At 33.9% G+C, this 18,904-nt stretch overlaps 2 protein-coding genes across 3 annotated transcripts; both read right to left on the bottom strand.

Annotated features, from left to right (window-relative positions):
* Nucleotides 1-2,177: 2,177 nt before the first annotated feature.
* On the bottom strand, nucleotides 2,178-4,640 carry LOC113863015 (laccase-17-like). Of its 2 annotated transcripts, XM_027496382.1 has the most exons (7): nucleotides 4,527-4,640; nucleotides 4,277-4,428; nucleotides 3,918-4,162; nucleotides 3,701-3,829; nucleotides 3,147-3,433; nucleotides 2,462-3,086; nucleotides 2,178-2,308 (listed from the first exon to the last, which is right to left on the bottom strand). In XM_027496382.1, the coding sequence occupies exons 1-7, from the start codon at nucleotides 4,638-4,640 to the stop codon at nucleotides 2,178-2,180; spliced, it is 1,683 nt and encodes a 560-aa protein (XP_027352183.1). The 2 variants fall into 2 exon arrangements, with proteins under 2 accessions (XP_027352183.1, XP_027352182.1); XM_027496381.1 differs by having other exon boundaries at nucleotides 2,462-3,433.
* A 5,818-nt stretch (nucleotides 4,641-10,458) lies between these two features.
* LOC113862841 (laccase-17-like) lies at nucleotides 10,459-12,716 on the bottom strand. The gene is made up of 6 exons (XM_027496087.1): nucleotides 12,708-12,716; nucleotides 12,410-12,561; nucleotides 12,054-12,298; nucleotides 11,824-11,952; nucleotides 10,716-11,432; nucleotides 10,459-10,589 (listed from the first exon to the last, which is right to left on the bottom strand). The coding sequence occupies exons 2-6, from the start codon at nucleotides 12,559-12,561 to the stop codon at nucleotides 10,459-10,461; spliced, it is 1,374 nt and encodes a 457-aa protein (XP_027351888.1). The 5' UTR covers nucleotides 12,708-12,716.
* Between the last annotated feature and the right edge of the window lie 6,188 nt (nucleotides 12,717-18,904).

Here is an 18,904-nt window from a genome sequence, read left to right on the forward strand (position 1 = left end):
TTCCGTATTTTTTCCCCCCTTTTATAGGGCCATTTTTGGCTAACCGATTGTGACTAGTTCTATTTTTTTGTTTTTTCATTCGGGAGATGAGGTGAAAGGGTGGAATATGTTAAGATGCATCTATATTTACAAATTCGTTTTCAGTGTTGTAATATTCTTTCATTTTAATGAGAATTCCATGGTTTTAATTAGCCTACATATTTGAACATTCTTTTCTCCAAACCTCTCTATGATTGATGTCAATAGATTTTAGGATTTATCTCATGAGAGGATCTTTTATGTGAAAATAAAAGGAGTAAATGGTAAAAAATACAAGTTCCTTATTATTACATGACCATTTGAAATGTTATATGATTTTTATATTTTAATCATCTAATGACTTGTTTCTTTTATTGTTTCGTAAAAAATGACACACTTATTTTTTTATATACCATGTCAGACGAGCAAACACACTAAGTGCACTAAATGCAGAAAACTTGCTCTTAAGGAAATCCATTGTTTTTCCATAGAGATTCACTTAGTGATGAAATAAAAGTTGGTAGACATATTTTACATTTATTCTATTTTATTAACAATTTAAACAAAAATTTAATTTAATTTTCTAAAATTGCATGTATTACTATATCTTATATAAGTCTCTCAAAAATTTAATTTATCATAATACAAATATTTCTAAAAAGCTATTGTGGTAAAAGAAAATGCGGAAACTAACTTGATAATAATTAGTTAAAATATCAATATAATTTTCATATATAGAATAGTATGAATAAGAATACAAGACTTTTACAAAAGGGATCCAAAAATCTAACAAGATATGATGACAATATTTAAGAACTCGTTCAGGGCTTAATAATTTTATAAATTTATTCTATTTTACAATCGTATTTATTTATTATTTTCTTAACAAGCTTCGTAATTATATTTAATTAAGTATAAACATTTGTCTGGAGAAAGTATTATAAAAACTTTGATTGATAAATGATATGGTCAGTTTAATATGCATATCTACATACGAAAATAAGGGATCAAAAAATGATATTCACAACTAACTAAAATTTTGATCCCTTAAAATATCATTTTTTCATTTTTTTTCAAAATTGTCAATGAATGCTTTAAAAATGTTTCATTCCAATAATATTAAATTTAGAAACTTTCACCACTTAATAACTTTTCATGGAATATCATATTAATCAATTTAACGGTTGGTTGGGATGTTTTCATTAAATATATCTTTATAAAATTTTATAAAAAATAAAATTAATAAGTATTTCATCACATTATTTTATCCTAATAGATATTATATTTTTAAAATGCAAGTAAATATAAAATTTTAAAAATATACTTATAAATATTCAAATTATATGAAAATAATAAGATGATTTAATGGTTATATAAGTTGATCAATCTTAGATTCTATGAAAAGTTATTAAATGGTGTAAGTGTTAACATATCTTAATTCATAAAATAATACTTCATAGAAAGAAAATGAACAGATTGTGAAGAATGAAAAAAAATTAGAATAACTAAATTACTATATTTTAAAACTAGCAAAACCATAATAAAAAAAAGTCATAATATTAAGTATTAAATATAATTTAATCATTTCTGAAAAAAAAAAGATTTGTTTTCTATTATCCATGTCAAAATAAATTAATCTTATCCACGACTAATATTTTTAACCTTTTCTACTTCAAATACCTCAAAATTGAGTATTGAATAAAATACATTATTTTAATCATAGAGTTTTTATAGGTTGAAATCACGTAATTTAAACTAATCTTTAATTTTGATGAGTTATGTGCGATTTGATGACCTGTACTTTAATTTTTATTCTCATATTATATGAGTTAGATCCATTAGTGTAAAATTTAGATGTTTATGTCAATTAATAACTTGACAGTGAATCTAAACTAGAATTACACAACTAAAGTAACAAGAATTTATGATAAAAAATTTTCATAAAGATTTTTCATTCAAATGAATATGTTACAATTTTGTAAAAGAAGGCGCGGTGTATAAATAAAATTCTCGTCTGAAGGAAGGAAAAGTGTCCACCCTCAACCTCAATTCAAGCCGCAACAGTTTTTCGCACGCACACAAAAACATAAAATAAAATGAAAGCATCTGGCAAAAACACAATTGCCCTAAGTTGAACAAACATATGTTTCATCTTGAAGTTAACACTTGGGAAGATCCTTTGGCGGTGGAAGCAGCTTTTGATTTGGGAGGTTTCCATCCAAAACAACCCATGCCATCTTAAGACCCCAGCTTGTGTGCACTTCTAAGTGACAATGCATGAACCATACTCCTGCACATACAATGTAACATAATTACATATTAATGAATTACTTTTATACTTTATTAAAATGTACCCAGACATATTTTTAGAACTATGATGTAAAATTTTTAAGAATGAATAAACTACGCACTAAAGCTGATATCAAGTACTAATCTTACCAACCTGGATTATCAGCTAAGAATCTGATAGCAACCCATCCTCCGGATGGGACACCAACTGTGTTCCTTTCAATGGGATCAACAAGATTGAAGTTTGAAGGGTCCTTATTTTGATCAAAGTTACCAAAACCTTGTCCTACAACAAAGAAGTTAAAGCCATGCAAATGAAGAGGGTGACTTTCTGCACCAAGAATGCTAGTGTCTTGCATCACAAGCTCTACACTTGTGTTGAAGGGAAGAACCACAGCCTTTGTCCCATTGCTCACCATGGTGTTGTTTGGCGGGGTGCCAGTATAGTTAAACGGAATCAATGGTTTGCTTGGAAAGTCAGGAGAGTAAACCCCTTTGGATTGTCCGAAGAAGTGGGCTTGAAGAAGTGCTGTGGTTGGGAGTGTAAAAGAAACATTGTTCACTGATGCTGAAAACATTGTTCCATTAGGTCCCCGGCATGTTTGGTTTTGCTTGCAGGGACTTGTACCAAGTCCTACTGTGAAGAAAAAGTGCCTATCAACTTTCTTGGGTACATTAGCTGGAAACTGAGCACTTGCTAGGCTGCGGAGTTTGTTGGTGAAATTTGTTGCAAAAGAAGTGTCATTGAGTGCAGGAAGAACAGGTTTGAGGAGTGGAAGCTTTTTTTGTGAAGCACTTGAATGATGAACATTAGGAGGCATTTTATATTCCAATATGGCAGCAACAGTTGAGCTGTCAAAAGTGCCCAAGCCAGTGGCATATGGTCTAGCAGTCATTAGGAATGTGGCATTGGGGTAGTGAGACTTGGTCCTTAGAAGAACATTTGTGGTTTGGCCAGGGGTCATAAGGATGGTGTTGCTCACAAAAGGTTTCACATAAATTGCATCTGCTTCAACAACTGTGAGGCTGTGGTTTGCAATGCTGAAGAATAGCTCATCATTCAGTGCTGCATTGATCAATCGTAGAAGGTAAATTTTCCCTGGCTCCACCTTCAGCTTGAATGTGTCTGTCAACAATGACCCATTAGTCTCTTACTTGGAATTAAACCATATATCTTTTAATAAGTCAATCATTTCTAGTTGTACCGTATCATAATGCCAAAATTGGTGCCTAAAATAGTGAATGCCATTTTCAAGGAAACACTTGGGGAGTACCCTTTTTTTTTTATCTATAGTGGAATTATGTATAAAAGCTTTTCATGGTTCCAGTTGAAGTAATTATTTTCTTCAACATGATAATATTCCTAAAACGTGTATTCATTAGCAATTGATACCTTTGGCAGAGCAGTTATATAATGGCCCTGGAAGTCCATTAATTGTGTAGGCATCAGAGACATTTGGCCCTCCACCGGTTTGCAAGGCTTGGGTTATGACTGCCTCAGGATCTGCATTCCACCATTCTCCTAAAAATAATATATGTTAAAGCATGATAAGTTTATGCAAATTAAGAAATGGGCAGACCAAGGTTCATCCCTTTAGCAATTTTATTACCAAATATGATCGGAACTTCCTTGTGTGGCTTTGCAAAAGGATATTGAGCATTGCGGTTGGGAAGAATGATGAGAGGACCGTATAGAGTTGATCTTAACCATGAAATGTGAGCATGCCAAAAGAGAGTGCCTCTCTGCCCAACAATGGTGTAATTGTAAACATAACTTTGACCACTTTGGATGGGACACTGAGTCACATACGCTGGTCCATCAGCCCACCCTGATTGAAGCTGTCGAATGCCATGCCTATTCCAAAGATTACCATGTTTTTTACACTTATTTATGCTCAATATTTAACTTAAAAAAATCACTACAGTTATTCTTCTTCTATGTATGTCAACATAGAATGCTATTATTTACCAGTGAATGGTGATGTTGTTCTGCACATGATTTGTCACTTTGATAATAAGACGATCTCCCTCCCTTGCTACAATGCGAGGTCCTGGAAACTCGCCATTCACTGTCACTATGCTCTTTGTGTGGCACAATCTTGTCACATTTTTGTACCTTATCTGTTTCAGCATAGAATCTCAAATTTATTACTACATATGAATAAAATTAAAACATCATGATAGATAATGTAGAATTGAAAAAGGTGCTGCCCATTTACATGGAAATGGTAGTGTCTGGCAGTGCCCGCTAGTGCAAGCTCAAAAATGCAAAATATATTCAATGACACAAAGAACACTGAGATTTTGAGTGATGTAAGAAGGGAAACACCCATGTTTTGATCTTTAAACTCTTCCTACTACTAGGAAATAGGAATTGATGGAATGAGACAAAATGTAAGTGAATATATATAGGAGGGAAACGATGTTATGGTTTTGAATGTTCAAAGAGATGTTGAAATCAACGTTGCTGTGTCTTAACCAAAACAGTTGTTAGAACAAATTTAGAGTAGTGTCAAAGACATTCAATTTCATTTGACCTACTTATTGTGCAAGTCAAAGTCCTTAACAAATTTTTGTTGTTCAAATTATTGAAGATTTAATTCCCATTAATTAGTTCGTTTGACAAACTATTGTGTCTGCAAGATGGCGTCTGAAAGGAACTGAAGTGATTATTTTGTGCATCATTATTGGTCACATGTATCTCTCACAACCAATGTCCTTGTTTCCCAAGTAAGGAAGTGTTCATGCCCACATATTGCTGTTTTCTCTTCTTTTTTATTACCCCAAAACGGATATCTATTTTGCATGGAATATAACAAACATTGTTAGTTTGATCACATTGTGATATGTGAGACGATTAGTGACGTCCCGACCAATATACATTCAACTTACATGGCTATGTCGTAATCACTTTTTTCATTCCTTTAATTTTATGATTCTTCTTTCATTACTTATTTCTCTACCATGATTTCAACAATCAATTTTGCCAATATGAAATTAATAGATTATAAAACAAAATAACAGCCATGTCTCGTTTAAAATGTCTATTTTTTCAATTCCTGGGGTCCTGAAATTCAGTTTGACATATGTGTTGTTTTTTAAATAAACTAATTTATTCTTCCTAAATTTGATGTCTCAATTGAATAACATTAACAAGAGGAATTTAGATTCAAGACTAGTTCATGACACTTTATTTTTTCCTTTTGATAATTCATTTATAAGTGAAATCTAATTTAAACTTATAGCATGATCTGACTTTTAAACTAAGGCAACAAAACCATGCTTAAAACATCGAGCATGTAGAAAACAGTGACACTGCCAACAAGACAGGAAAAAGAATGGAAACCAAACCAAGTCACTGGTAAGTGGTAATGTGACACCCTTACTACTTACTAAGCAATAAATATAAATATAATCATAAAATAACCAAGCAGTAAGAACATCACATGCATGGGTCTATATCTATTCAGATATAGTGAAATTAAATACACTACCATTACTAGAAGTATTCATTTCATATATACACATCATCTGTTAATTTATACAATCATCCAGTTATCTAAATATATACATAACTGAATTACATACAAACTAAAGTGGGGTCACGATATCAGAGACGACAACCCAAAACGAAGACCTCACGAGCTTTCCCCTGGATCCATGATCACCAAAGTGCCCATTTCCTCCCAAAATTCAACAACGGTAAGGTTAGGCTTCCTATATACCCATTTTTCTTTTCAGTCAAAAGTACTTACACCTACGTATATGTATAGATTATTCCTTACTCGACTCTATCCTACTCTCCTTTTCCACTAGATTCCTACTCAGAGAAGGTAAAATTAGGAGGGAGTCCTGCTTGAGAAGCAGTCCTCTTCCTTCCGATAGCAGAAGAGGTGTTTGCACAGTGAGAAGAATCAGGAGAGTCTGAAGAACTAGAGGAAGACGAAGAGGAAGTGGATGAGATAGAGATAAGTCTTGCTAAAAGTGTGTCAACTAAACTAGTTCGTTCAACAGGTGGTAAATATGGTATAGAAGGACGTAAAGGTCTAAGAAAACCTGGGGGTAATACCGGGGGTGATAATACAAGAACAGGAGGTGGGGTAGGGGGTCTCACAAATTGTACATCTGGAGGAAATGGAAAAGTAAGTCTCATGGGTACTCGGATGGGGATAGGGTAAGCTCGTGGGCCTGGGCCATTTCTATCTAACAAAAAGGTAATAGAGCCAGTGTGGGTGAATCGTTGTTGCTCCCAGTCGTGCACCCATGTTCCCTCAGGATCATATCTGATCGAGACGCTGAATTGGTACGGTGGTCGAGCCATCAATGTTCTCACCTAATAAACATATTCACACACAACACACATAGCAATAAAAGGGTGAGACAATTTAATTCAATCTCCAGCAGCAAAAGACATATAAGGGTTTCAATCACACAATTAATTATCAACACCCATAATCTACCAAGCAAATGCATATGCCATGAATGAGAAGTGATGCAAGTCCATTATTATAACTTAGTACATTTTGACACATGCATGTGGGCCCAAAACCATCAATATGTTTCTTTTACTCAGGGAAGGATCAGGAGTTTCACTGTTACTTATCTGCCAACTTTGTTCATCTCATAATACAGTAACAGCTCTACTAATACAAGAATCTCTCGGAACCAGTCAGGATAGTAAAGTTTTGCAGTGAGAGTCTACAGCACAAGATGGCGAGCCTTGGCCACTGTCAGATTCAATCACACGTCACTATCCCCAAGACTACCCTGGAGCCGCCCCTAGATTTCTTATACTTCCCTGTCCACTCATCACACTATCACATGTTCATGATGCATGTCTTCACTCCTAATTAATGTAATTAGAGAAAAACTTTAATTTTTCTTTTCTGTTAAGTACAATCCTTAACTTTTTCTTTTCTCAATAAAATTCGACAGAGTCTCCTCTGTAAATCAGATATTCCAAAATTTTCTTCTTCCTGTAAAACAACCAGAAAAAATCCAGAATACTTCTAATTCATTAAATTCCACCTCCATCATCTCAAAATCCATGGAAATCGTATCTTCCCCTCTTTCTTTAAATATGTTTTTATGCTTAAAAATTTAAAACTTAATCATTTTAAAAATGATTCAAGCCTTCCAAATATCCAATACTACTTTCTCAGTAATATAATTTATTTATTTATTTTTATTAAATCTATTTTCAAAAGAAGTCAAAAGATACTTGTACTATATATAAAATAGATAATTATATATATATACCTTAAAAACATATTTTCTTCTTTCCAACAAGTCTTAATGGACATTTAGATTATATCAATCTATATGCTCACACCACATGAAACTATATTACTTCCAATCTTTACTATTATATGGCATTCCTACCAACAAGAATATCTACACATGCACATAATGAGAATTCAACCAATTATAAAGAAATATTTCAATACAGCACTTCAACCATAAATCATTCCATTACATTAATTTAAATACACAAAAGACCTTACATATAAGGGAGAGTCCTTGTTCAATCAATTTCCTGGTCTAAGGCAACCTTTCACACATGTCAAGTGCTATAACAAAATCTTCTAAAAATTATGGGATAGCTCTAAAACAACCCAAATTCATTTTATTTGATTAGAACAATAGAGAATCATTCCCTTATGGTTCTTAATGCCACCTATTGAAATAAAATTATCCCACCCCTTACCTTACGGATATTCTTTGATGAAGATATGAATGAATTTTTTCTGATTCTTTAGAAAACTCGAACAATCCAATCTTCGAAACGATCAACCTAATCAATTAATCATGCCTAAACATAATTAATACTAAGGAGATGCTAATTTTATACTCTTATATGTATATGTAAAAATTGAAATTTTTTAACTTTTGCTATAAAAGTCCGATTAACACAAAATTAGTTTCTATGATCTAACTAATATAAAAGAATAAAATGGAATTGAAAAACACTCACTTCACCTTCTCTAAAACTACATGGCAGCCAACCCTTGTGAGGGTTTAGTGCTTTTTAATCACATTTTTGAAAAACTAATTATGTAAACAATATAAGCCATGCATAGTCTACATATAGTACAAAAGAAAGTAAGTTTAAAAACCAATAATTTTGAAGTAAAGTAAGACCCATTTTTACTGTTCATGACAGCCAAAAATAGAAAAAATTTAAAATTTTAATCGGATGAAATGATAATTAACAACTAATTAAGCTTAATTAAGGATATATATTAAAAACATACCTTAAAACAAGCTTAAATGAGTGGAAGAAAATGAAAATGGCATAAGGGAGAAGAAGGGGTTATGGACTTGGAGAAGAAGAAGATTTACGTAAGAAATGGTCAATTTAGTCAAATATATAAAGAAATAATAATATAATAATCAATTATTTTACTATTTTAATGTAATTAAATAAAATAATTATGAATAAAACTCAAAAATAAAAATAATTTATACCAAACAATTAAAATAATTATAACATAATTTTTGACATCAATATCTCTTTAGTTATCACTTAAAAAGAAAAAGAAAAAAAAAAAATCACACAGTTCCTGTGAACACATAAAACAATATTTACCAAAAATTCAAAAATAAGCAATAATTACCAAAATAATTATTTTTACACTCCAAATATTATTTCTAATTAAAATATAAATTTTTATTATTTAAAATAATTCTTCTAGATTAAAAATGCTATTTTTATCCTCAGAACAATTTTAACCGGTATAAACGAGCATTTTTTTTTTATTTTTTTTTAAAAATTAAAGAATTATAATCTAAATTATAACTATATTAACAAATTAACTGTTTAAGAAAAACGAGGATGTTACAGGTAATACCTACGAGAAGATATAACACCATTACACCATATATAAAATCACTTTTTTCTTTATTTTAGCTGAGTCTGATGCGCTCCACATTATTTTTCATGGGTTGTCTTTCAAATCACCATTATTCTATAGATTAATCATGACAGACAATATCGAAGCAACGCCTTTATTGAGATTTTCGTTACCTAACTAAAACTGATTATTTAAATCAGAGTCAACTGTTTTTCAAACATTTATTTTTACGTGTTTGCGTATGTAGATATGCATATTAAACTGACCATATCATTTATCAATCAAAGTTTTTATAATACTTTCTCCAGACAAATGTTTATACTTAATTAAATATAATTACAAAGCTTGTTAAGAAAATAATAAATAAATACGATTGTAAAATAGAATAAATTTATAAAATTATTAAGCCCTGAACGAGTTCTTAAATATTGTCATCATATCTTGTTAGATTTTTGGATCCCTTTTGTAAAAGTCTTGTATTCTTATTCATACTATTCTATATATGAAAATTATATTGATATTTTAACTAATTATTATCAAGTTAGTTTCCGCATTTTCTTTTACCACAATAGCTTTTTAGAAATATTTGTATTATGATAAATTAAATTTTTGAGAGACTTATATAAGATATAGTAATACATGCAATTTTAGAAAATTAAATTAAATTTTTGTTTAAATTGTTAATAAAATAGAATAAATGTAAAATATGTCTACCAACTTTTATTTCATCACTAAGTGAATCTCTATGGAAAAACAATGGATTTCCTTAAGAGCAAGTTTTCTGCATTTAGTGCACTTAGTGTGTTTGCTCGTCTGACATGGTATATAAAAAAATAAGTGTGTCATTTTTTACGAAACAATAAAAGAAACAAGTCATTAGATGATTAAAATATAAAAATCATATAACATTTCAAATGGTCATGTAATAATAAGGAACTTGTATTTTTTACCATTTACTCCTTTTATTTTCACATAAAAGATCCTCTCATGAGATAAATCCTAAAATCTATTGACATCAATCATAGAGAGGTTTGGAGAAAAGAATGTTCAAATATGTAGGCTAATTAAAACCATGGAATTCTCATTAAAATGAAAGAATATTACAACACTGAAAACGAATTTGTAAATATAGATGCATCTTAACATATTCCACCCTTTCACCTCATCTCCCGAATGAAAAAACAAAAAAATAGAACTAGTCACAATCGGTTAGCCAAAAATGGCCCTATAAAAGGGGGGAAAAAATACGGAATAATAACGGATTAAAAAAGTTATGACCACAAATCCTAGTAAATATTTAACACTGTGGAAGATCAGCTGGTGGTGGAAGCAGTTTCTGATGTGGAAGCATTCCATCCAACACAATCCATGCCATCTTTAGACCCCAGCTAGTGTGGACTTCAAGATGACAATGCATGAACCATGCTCCTGCACACATAATTTTTAACAATATCCGAAGGTTCATATCACCAAAGCAAAGATGATTCTTTAGTCATATTTTATCCAATGTCTTAAACATTGCATAGTGATAATAAAGGGAATGAAATGAATTACCTGGGTTATCAGCCAAGAAACGAATAGCAACCCATCCACCAGATGGGACACCAACTGTGTTTCTCTCAATGGGATCAACAAGATTGAAGTTTGAAGGGTCCTTATTTGGATCGAAGTTACCAAAACCTTGTCCAACAACAAAGAAGTTAAAGCCGTGCAAATGGAGAGGGTGACTTTCTGCTCCAAGAATGCTAGTGTCTTGCATCACAAGTTCTACGCTTGTGTTGAAGGGAAGAACCACAACCTTTGTCCCATTGCCCACCATGGTGTTGTTTGGAGGAGTGCCTGTATAGTTGAATGGGATCAATGGACTAGCGGGAAAGCTAGGAGTGTAAACTCCTTTGGATTGACCAAAGAAGTGGGCTTGAAGAAGAGCGGTTGTTGGGACTGTGAAAGAAACATTGTTCACCGATGCTGCAAACTTTGTTCCATTAGGTCCCTGGCATGTTTGATTTTGCTGGCAGGGACTTGTTCCAAGTCCTATTGTGAAGAAAAAGTGCTTATCAACTTTCTGGGGCACGTTAGCTGGAAATTGAACACTTGCTAGGCTCCGGAGTTTGTTGCTGAAATTTGTTGCAAAAGAAGTGTCATTAAGGGCAGGGAGGATGGGCTTGAAGAGTGAAAGCTTCTTCATTGAATTTATTGAGTGAAGAGACTGTGGTGCCACTTCATATTCCAATATTCCAGCAACAGTTGAGTTGTCAAAAGTGCCCTGCCCTGTCACATAAGGCCTAGCATTCATGAAGAATGTGGCATTTGGGTATTGGGATTTGGTTTCGAGAAGAACATTAGTGGTTTGTCCAGGGGCAATAAGAATAATGTCAGTGTCAAATGGCTTCACATAAATTGCATCTACTTCTACTACTGTAAGGGTGTGATTTGCAATGCTGAAGAATAGTTCGTCATTAAGTGCAGCATTGATTAAACGGAGAAGGTATGCCTTCCCTGGCTTGACCTTTAGCTTGAAAGTATCTGAAAAATACCATGATTTGCATATAGAATATGCAAATGAGGTAAAGTATTATTCTTCATAATTTTAGGAAGTTAACCACTAGTAATCTCACAACATGGGGGTACTTTTTAGTTGCTTTTTTTTAGCACTTGATACCTTTAGCAGAGCAGTTATACAATGGCCCTGGAAGTCCATTAATAGTGTAGGCATCAGAGACATTTGGGCCTCCACCAGTTTGCAGGGCTTGTGTTATGACTGCCTCAGGATCCGCATTCCACCATTCTCCTAAAAAATTTTATTATATGTCAAAGTAAGGTTAGTCCTTAGTACATGCAGTAAATATAGGGCCACGATGTTATGATGTCAATAACTTTGTCATTCATTACCAAAGATGATGGGAACTTCCTTGTAAGGTTTGGTAAAAGGATATGGAACTCCATGCTTGGGAAGAATGATGAGAGGACCGTAGAGAGTTGATCTTAACCATGAAATGTGAGCATGCCAAAAGAGAGTGCCTCTTTGCCCTACAATGGTGTAATTGTATACATAACTTTGGCCTGTTTGAATGGGGCACTGAGTCACATATGCTGGTCCATCAGCCCACCCTGATTGAAGTTGTCGAATGCCGTGCCTATTTGGAAGGTTACCAAGTTTTTTCTTAACACATCAAAGTTCGATTTATATATTATGCACAATTTTCTTTCTTAACTTGTTTCTTTTAAAAAAATAGAATTAAATTTACCAATGTATGGAGATGTTGTTCTGAACATTGTTAACCACTTTGATAAGAAGACGATCACCCTCCCTAGCTACAATGCGTGGACCAGGAAACTGACCATTCACTGTCACCATGCTCTTTGTGTGGCATAGTCTTGATACATTTTGGTACTTCATCTATACATCAGAAAGCCAAGCCATTAGGTACAAAGCAAACAGACATATATTGGAAACTATGCTAAAAGAATATAAAATGCAAATAGTTTATTTTTTGAAAATAAGCTAGCTTTAAGATAAAGTTATGAAGTCCTTTTGAGAAGTACATCAAAATGGTAGTGCCTTGTAACGCCCCCTAGAGCAAGATGAGGAATGATGATCAGAGAAAAGAGAAGAATTGTTGGCAATGCAAATGATTGAAGAGGTGGAACACCCATATTTCTTTGTTATAGAGATTGCAAGACAGAAAATGGGATCCTTTAACACTGTCTTTTCAGTCTGAATTGTGGATGCAACAGAGTTCATTGGGAGGCAATTTATAGAGGAATGATCTCATGTGGTTGTTGCAATATAAAAAGTCTCTATAAGACCATCAGATGTTTTTTCTCTTTTTTTTTAATGAGATCAGTTGTTAGAACAACTCTGGAGTGGTGTCCAAGACAACCAATTTCACTTGACAGTTTGACCTCCTTGTTGTAGAAGTCAAACCATTTTGAAATTTGCTCTTTTTAACACTGTTCTTGCAAAACTCATATTACAATATATTTGACACTTTCTAGTGCATTAAAAACGACATATCCAAAACAGTCAAGTCCATGCTGTTCAAGTATAAAGGAACTTGTTAGTAAATTTAATACAATGGAAAAAATGAAGTGACATAAGTAAAACTCACAGTTCAACAAACAAAAAGCGATAGACTTTTCACTTCATCATGAAATTTTTAACTGCTGTTTCCTATCAGTTGTTTTCTCGAATTGGATTAAAGGGTATCTCTTAAATCAATTTGATTGGACTCTTTCTACCACAAGTTTAAATTGGCTTGAAACCTCAAAGCTACCGCCAATGAAGGTTCATTACAAGCCTTGAGAAATTTTGGTCAAATGTAACACTCACAACCGATGATCTTGGAGGCAAAGCAATTGACAAGGGGGTTCTCAGTTCTGTCAAATAGTCACTGTAGACGAGTTGCTTCCCTTATTCCTTTGCATTACCACAAACTACATGACAGATAACATGCATGCATAATAAGGAAACCTCAATGAACGCAATTCTTTTTCAAGGAAACATGCTAAGCTGTAAGCACCATACTTTGCTAATATATTCCATTGCATCACAATCTTAATAAAACCTATATAACTAGTTTTGTTTTTGTTCATTTCTACATTTAATCCCACACACATGCCTCACACGACAATCATTTTCAGAAGTCAAATCTTTTCTGGATTTGCTCTTTTTAATAATGTTCTTGGAAAACTCATTACCATTCATCATTCAATTGATTAAAGGGTGTATAGATTTTTCAATTCATCATGGAATTGTTAACTGCTTTTTCCTATCAGTTGCTATCATCTTAGATCTCCAAATCAATTTGATTGAACTTATTTTATCACAAGCTTAGCCTTAAAGTAGTTTGGAATCAGCAAATTGTGCCAATGAAGGTTCATCACCAACAGAGAAGCATTGAGAAATTTTGGTAAGATGTAACTCTCACAACCGATGTTCTTGAAGCCAAAGTAAGTGAGAAGGGGGTTTTTTCAAACAGTTATTGTAGACAAGTTTGCTATATTTTTTTTCACATTATCACAAACTACATGACAAATAACATGCATGCATAGTGAGGAATGAGCAAAGTAATGTATACATATGCATCATAATCTTAATCTCATATGCATGCCCCTTATATTACACTTATATCACTTTCAGAAAATATTTCGAACCACCCTCTCTGTCTATATCATGCAACCTCTCTCCACTCTGAAGCATACACACATATGGTTCTGTATACATGATTCATTAAACTAAGCATTTCTTGTTAATAAAGTATAAATTCGTCATTTTCAATATATCTCTGCATGAAAAGAAGGGAAGCTATATACGAATGTTCTATTAGTGAACTATGACATATACGTAGATGCGTCTTGATGAATTTCTCAATTTTATAGAGTCCAGTTAGTACATAGTAATATATTAATTTATGATTCATTCCTGCATAATAAAATAGAGTCCTCTGGGAGTGAAAAACATCTTCTATAGTATCTTAATTTCTCTTTTATTTAATGCTTCTAGTTTTAAAATAATTTGAAATATTATTTATATGTAGCTGATCAAGATAAAGTTATTGCTGCTATTTATTGTTGTATTTGCTTTAAAAAATTTCTTTTATAATGAAATTTATTTATAAATCACATATCTTAAAATAATTACTTTTGAATTTCTTATGTTTTTTTTTTTTCTCAAATCTTAACCACCTATATTATTAAATTAATTCCTTTCATTTTTAAAATTTTCATTTTTTTCAGTAAATTTAATATAATTTTTTTGTTTACTTATTTTAATTAATTCTACTATTTTTTTGCAGCAAGACAATCTTGAGCAAGTGCATTCACTCGAACTCCAAATTACAAAGTTAAGTTGAAACAACTGTTTACCTGTTCATCCACATATTTAGTAATTTTATTGATGTTTAATTATATATTTTTTATTTAGCTTTAAATCTTTATTTGAAATTATATTGTTTACATTTTACTTGAAATAAAAAAGGGAACTGCACCAAATTTTTAGTTATCATTCATGTCACCATTTGACTGCAGAAAACAAACAATATAGAAGCAACTGCTTTGATGAGAAATTTTCATTACCAGAATTACGGAATTAATTTCTTATTAATTAGTCCCACTGTTTAATTTTAAGAAAATTCTAGTTGGTACGAATTTTCAGTTCATGAAAAAAGTAATGAAAGAAAGATATAAATTGTCATTATAAATAACTTCCAATATCATCATCCCATGTATTGGAATGCTGAAACTTCACTTGTTACCATTTGAATTAAATAGACTTTTAAAGAAGTCTTAATATGACATATTTAGTAAATAAGAATAGTTTATGGAAGTTAGGTCATAAATATAACACTTTAAATTTAATTTTTATAAATAAGAAATTTCATAAATTTTTGAGATAATAAAATTTTTATTTTTTAATTCAAGTTTCATTAACCATTTCAAATAAAGGAAAGGGTTACAAATTATATCAAACAGTTGTTATAAGACTTATTCAAATCAACAGTTTTCCAAAATAATATCTTAAGTCCTATAGCAGTTCCATCCACTCCTTCACTGAGTCTGGTGCTGATCGTCTTGATTACCTGAAAAATGAATGTAACAATCAACATTACATACAATTCACATCCATCAATTTTGGATCAACACACATCATGTTCACATATCACATCACATGGCCCACATTACATTTCTCAGCAATTTCCTACCCATTAATTTAGCCACAACACAATATTCAACAAAATAACAACAATTCATGCACAAAAGAGTAGGATAGAGTCCCCTTTTACCTTGGATTGACATCCCACGCGCTAAATCCACTAAGAAATGCTTTCCCTCACGGATTTCATCCTAAACACATGGAGAAACTCCATGAAAACCTAGGGGAAACACGAAAACAGAGAAAGGGGGTGAAAAACCGAAACCCTAACTATTAAAACTTACCTCCAAGCATTCCCCACACGGATCAACCTTCAATCAAGCTCCCGAACGGCTTTGGAGGCAATTAATCGGTGGAATAGGGCTTTGGAAACGAGAGGATCAAAGGAATTTTGAAGAGAGAGGGAGTACTCACCCTTACATTCATTTTTCAGGTAATCAAGACGATCAGCACCAGACTCAGTGAAGGAGTGGATGGAACTGCTATAGGACTTAGGATATTATTTTGGAAAACTGTTGATTTGAATAAGTCTTATAGCAACTGTTTGATATAATTTGCAACCCTTTCCTTTATTTGAAATGGTTAATGAAACTTGAATTAAAAAATAGAAATTTTATTATTTCAAAAATTTCTAAATTTCTTATTTATGAAAATTAAATTTAAGGTGTTACAGTTTTGGTATCAGAGCAGTTCATCCAAACCGAACTGGGGTATCGGGCTGAAACGTCCAAGATAAGTGTTGATTGTTTTGTTTGCCTGAATTATAAATGTATTATTGATTTGATGTGTTGAACTGTGATTGTTAAATTGTGTAGCTTAGATATGTCTGGTAGGGGTAGAGGTAGAGATAGAGGAGCTAGAGGCACCAATGACCTCATGAAATGCATGGCTCAGATTCTGGAAGCCATGGTGCACAATCAAAGTGGAGAGCCAGCTGAGTATAGAGGGTTATCTGCCTTTACTAGGCACGATCCTTCAAAGTTTGAGGGTAGATTCAACCCCGAAGGAGCCCAAAGGTGGATGGCCGATGTGGAGAAGATCTTTAATGCAATAGGGTGTTGTGAGGAGAACAAAGTTGCCTATGCCACCTATTTGCTGTGTGGGGAAGCTGAGAAATAGTGGAGGTTTGCTGGTCAGACCTTGCCACAAGAAGATGGCTATGTCCAGTGGGAAACATTCAAGACCATCTTCCTAGGAAACTACTTTTCCCGGGACCTAAGGAAGCAGAAAGCTAGGGAGTTCCTTGAGCTGAAGCAAGAAAACATGACTGTGGGAGAGTATGCAGCTAAGTTCCAAGAGTTGATGAAATACTAGCCTCACTATCAGCATGGTGATGGAGAGGAGGATCTGTGTGCTCAGTTTGAGCATGGATTGAGGCCAGACATCTGGGCTACAGTCAGTGTGTTTCAACTGACAGACTTGCCTACTATGGTGAGCAAGAGCAGAATCTTTGAAGCTAACTCAAGGGGGAAGACAGTGGACACTAGGGGAGCTAGTCCAATAAGACAAGATAGAAGACCCCCTAGGTTCTCAAGGGGACCGTATTCGGGTTCGAACAGCTCTTAGTCTCGAGGGAGTTTATCTCAGGAGAAGAGCAGTGGGAGTGGTTCAGGATCAAGTTCTTTCAGGGGGGGGTCGCTTAAGTGCTTCAGGTGTGGAGAGCCACACATGGTGAAGGATTGCCCACAGCCGAGGATAACTTGTAGCAACTGTGGGAAGTCGGGGCACGTTGCCAATGAGTGTTGGACTGCCAAAAGGGGAGGCAGTACAAGTACAGCTCAGAGGCCGAAATCAAGAGGAAGTACGGGGCCGAGTACGGGACAGAAGCCGAGCATTCCTGGTAGGGTTTTTGCTATGAGTGGGGCAGAGGCTTCATAATCTGAAGAGTTGATCCGAGGTAAATGTATAATTAAAGGCATATTGCTTGATGTGCTGTTTGATTCGGGTGCTATGCACTCCTTTATATCTATGGATTGTGTGAAGAACCTAAAATTTGTATGTGATTAAATTGCCATGTAATGTTGTGGTGACTACCCCTACGAGTAAGCCGGCTGTGACGTCATGGGTGTGTCTGGGGTGTGCAATAATGGTACATGGTAGGGAGTTTGAGGTAGACTTGATTTGTTTACCTCTTTCTTAATTGGATGTAATTCTGGGAATGAATTGGCTTGCTGCCAACCATGTGCTGCTGGACTGTAGGGAGAAGACTTTGATCTTCGGTGCGACAATGGCAGAGGTTCCAAGGCTTATGAGTCAAGGTGCATGGGAGAACACGGTGAACGCCAAGGCTTTCATGATTATGTTTTCAATGGAAGCCGAAAGTGCAGTGAAGTCGGAGTATATTCCGGTGGTGAGGGATTTCTTGGAGGTGTTCTCTGAAGATATTTTTGAGCTACCGCCTGAGAGAGAGATAGAGTTTACTATTGACCTCATTTCAGGAGCAAGCCCAATTTCTGTGGCACCTTACAGGATGTCACCTGTGGAGTTGGCAGAGGTCAAGAAGCAAGTAGAGGATTTGTTGCAAAAACGGTTTGTGAGACTGAGTGTGTCACCGTGGGGAGCACCAGTGCTCTTAGTGAAAAAGAAAGATGAAAGCATGAGAATGTGTGTGAATTACCGGCAGCTGAAAAAGGTGACAGTCAAGAACAAGTACCTACTTCTGAGGATCGATGATTTGATGGACCAATTAAGGGGGGCAGCAGTGTTTTCGAAGATTGACTTGAGATCAGGATACCATCAAATCCGAGTGAAGGATGCAGATGTACCTAAGACAGCGTTCTATGGTCACTATGAGTATTTGGTGATGCCATTTGGAGTGACCAACACGCCTGCGGTGTTCATGCACTACATGAATAGGATCTTCCACAAGTTTTTGGATAAGTTTGTAGTGGTGTTCATCGACGACATCCTAATTTATTCAAAGACTCAAGAACAGCATGTCAAGCACTTAATGATTGTCTTGCAAATTCTGAAGGAAAGACAGTTGTATGCGAAATTCTCTAAGTGTGAATTCTGGTTGTCGGAAATTCAGTTTCTGGGCATCTGGTATCGAAGGAAGGAATCATGGTAGACCCTGCAAAAGTGGAAG

This window comes from Abrus precatorius, unplaced genomic scaffold, assembly GCF_003935025.1.
Source record: "Abrus precatorius isolate BTA unplaced genomic scaffold, Abrus_2018 Scaffold3, whole genome shotgun sequence".
Classification (NCBI taxonomy): Eukaryota; Viridiplantae; Streptophyta; class Magnoliopsida; order Fabales; family Fabaceae; genus Abrus; species Abrus precatorius.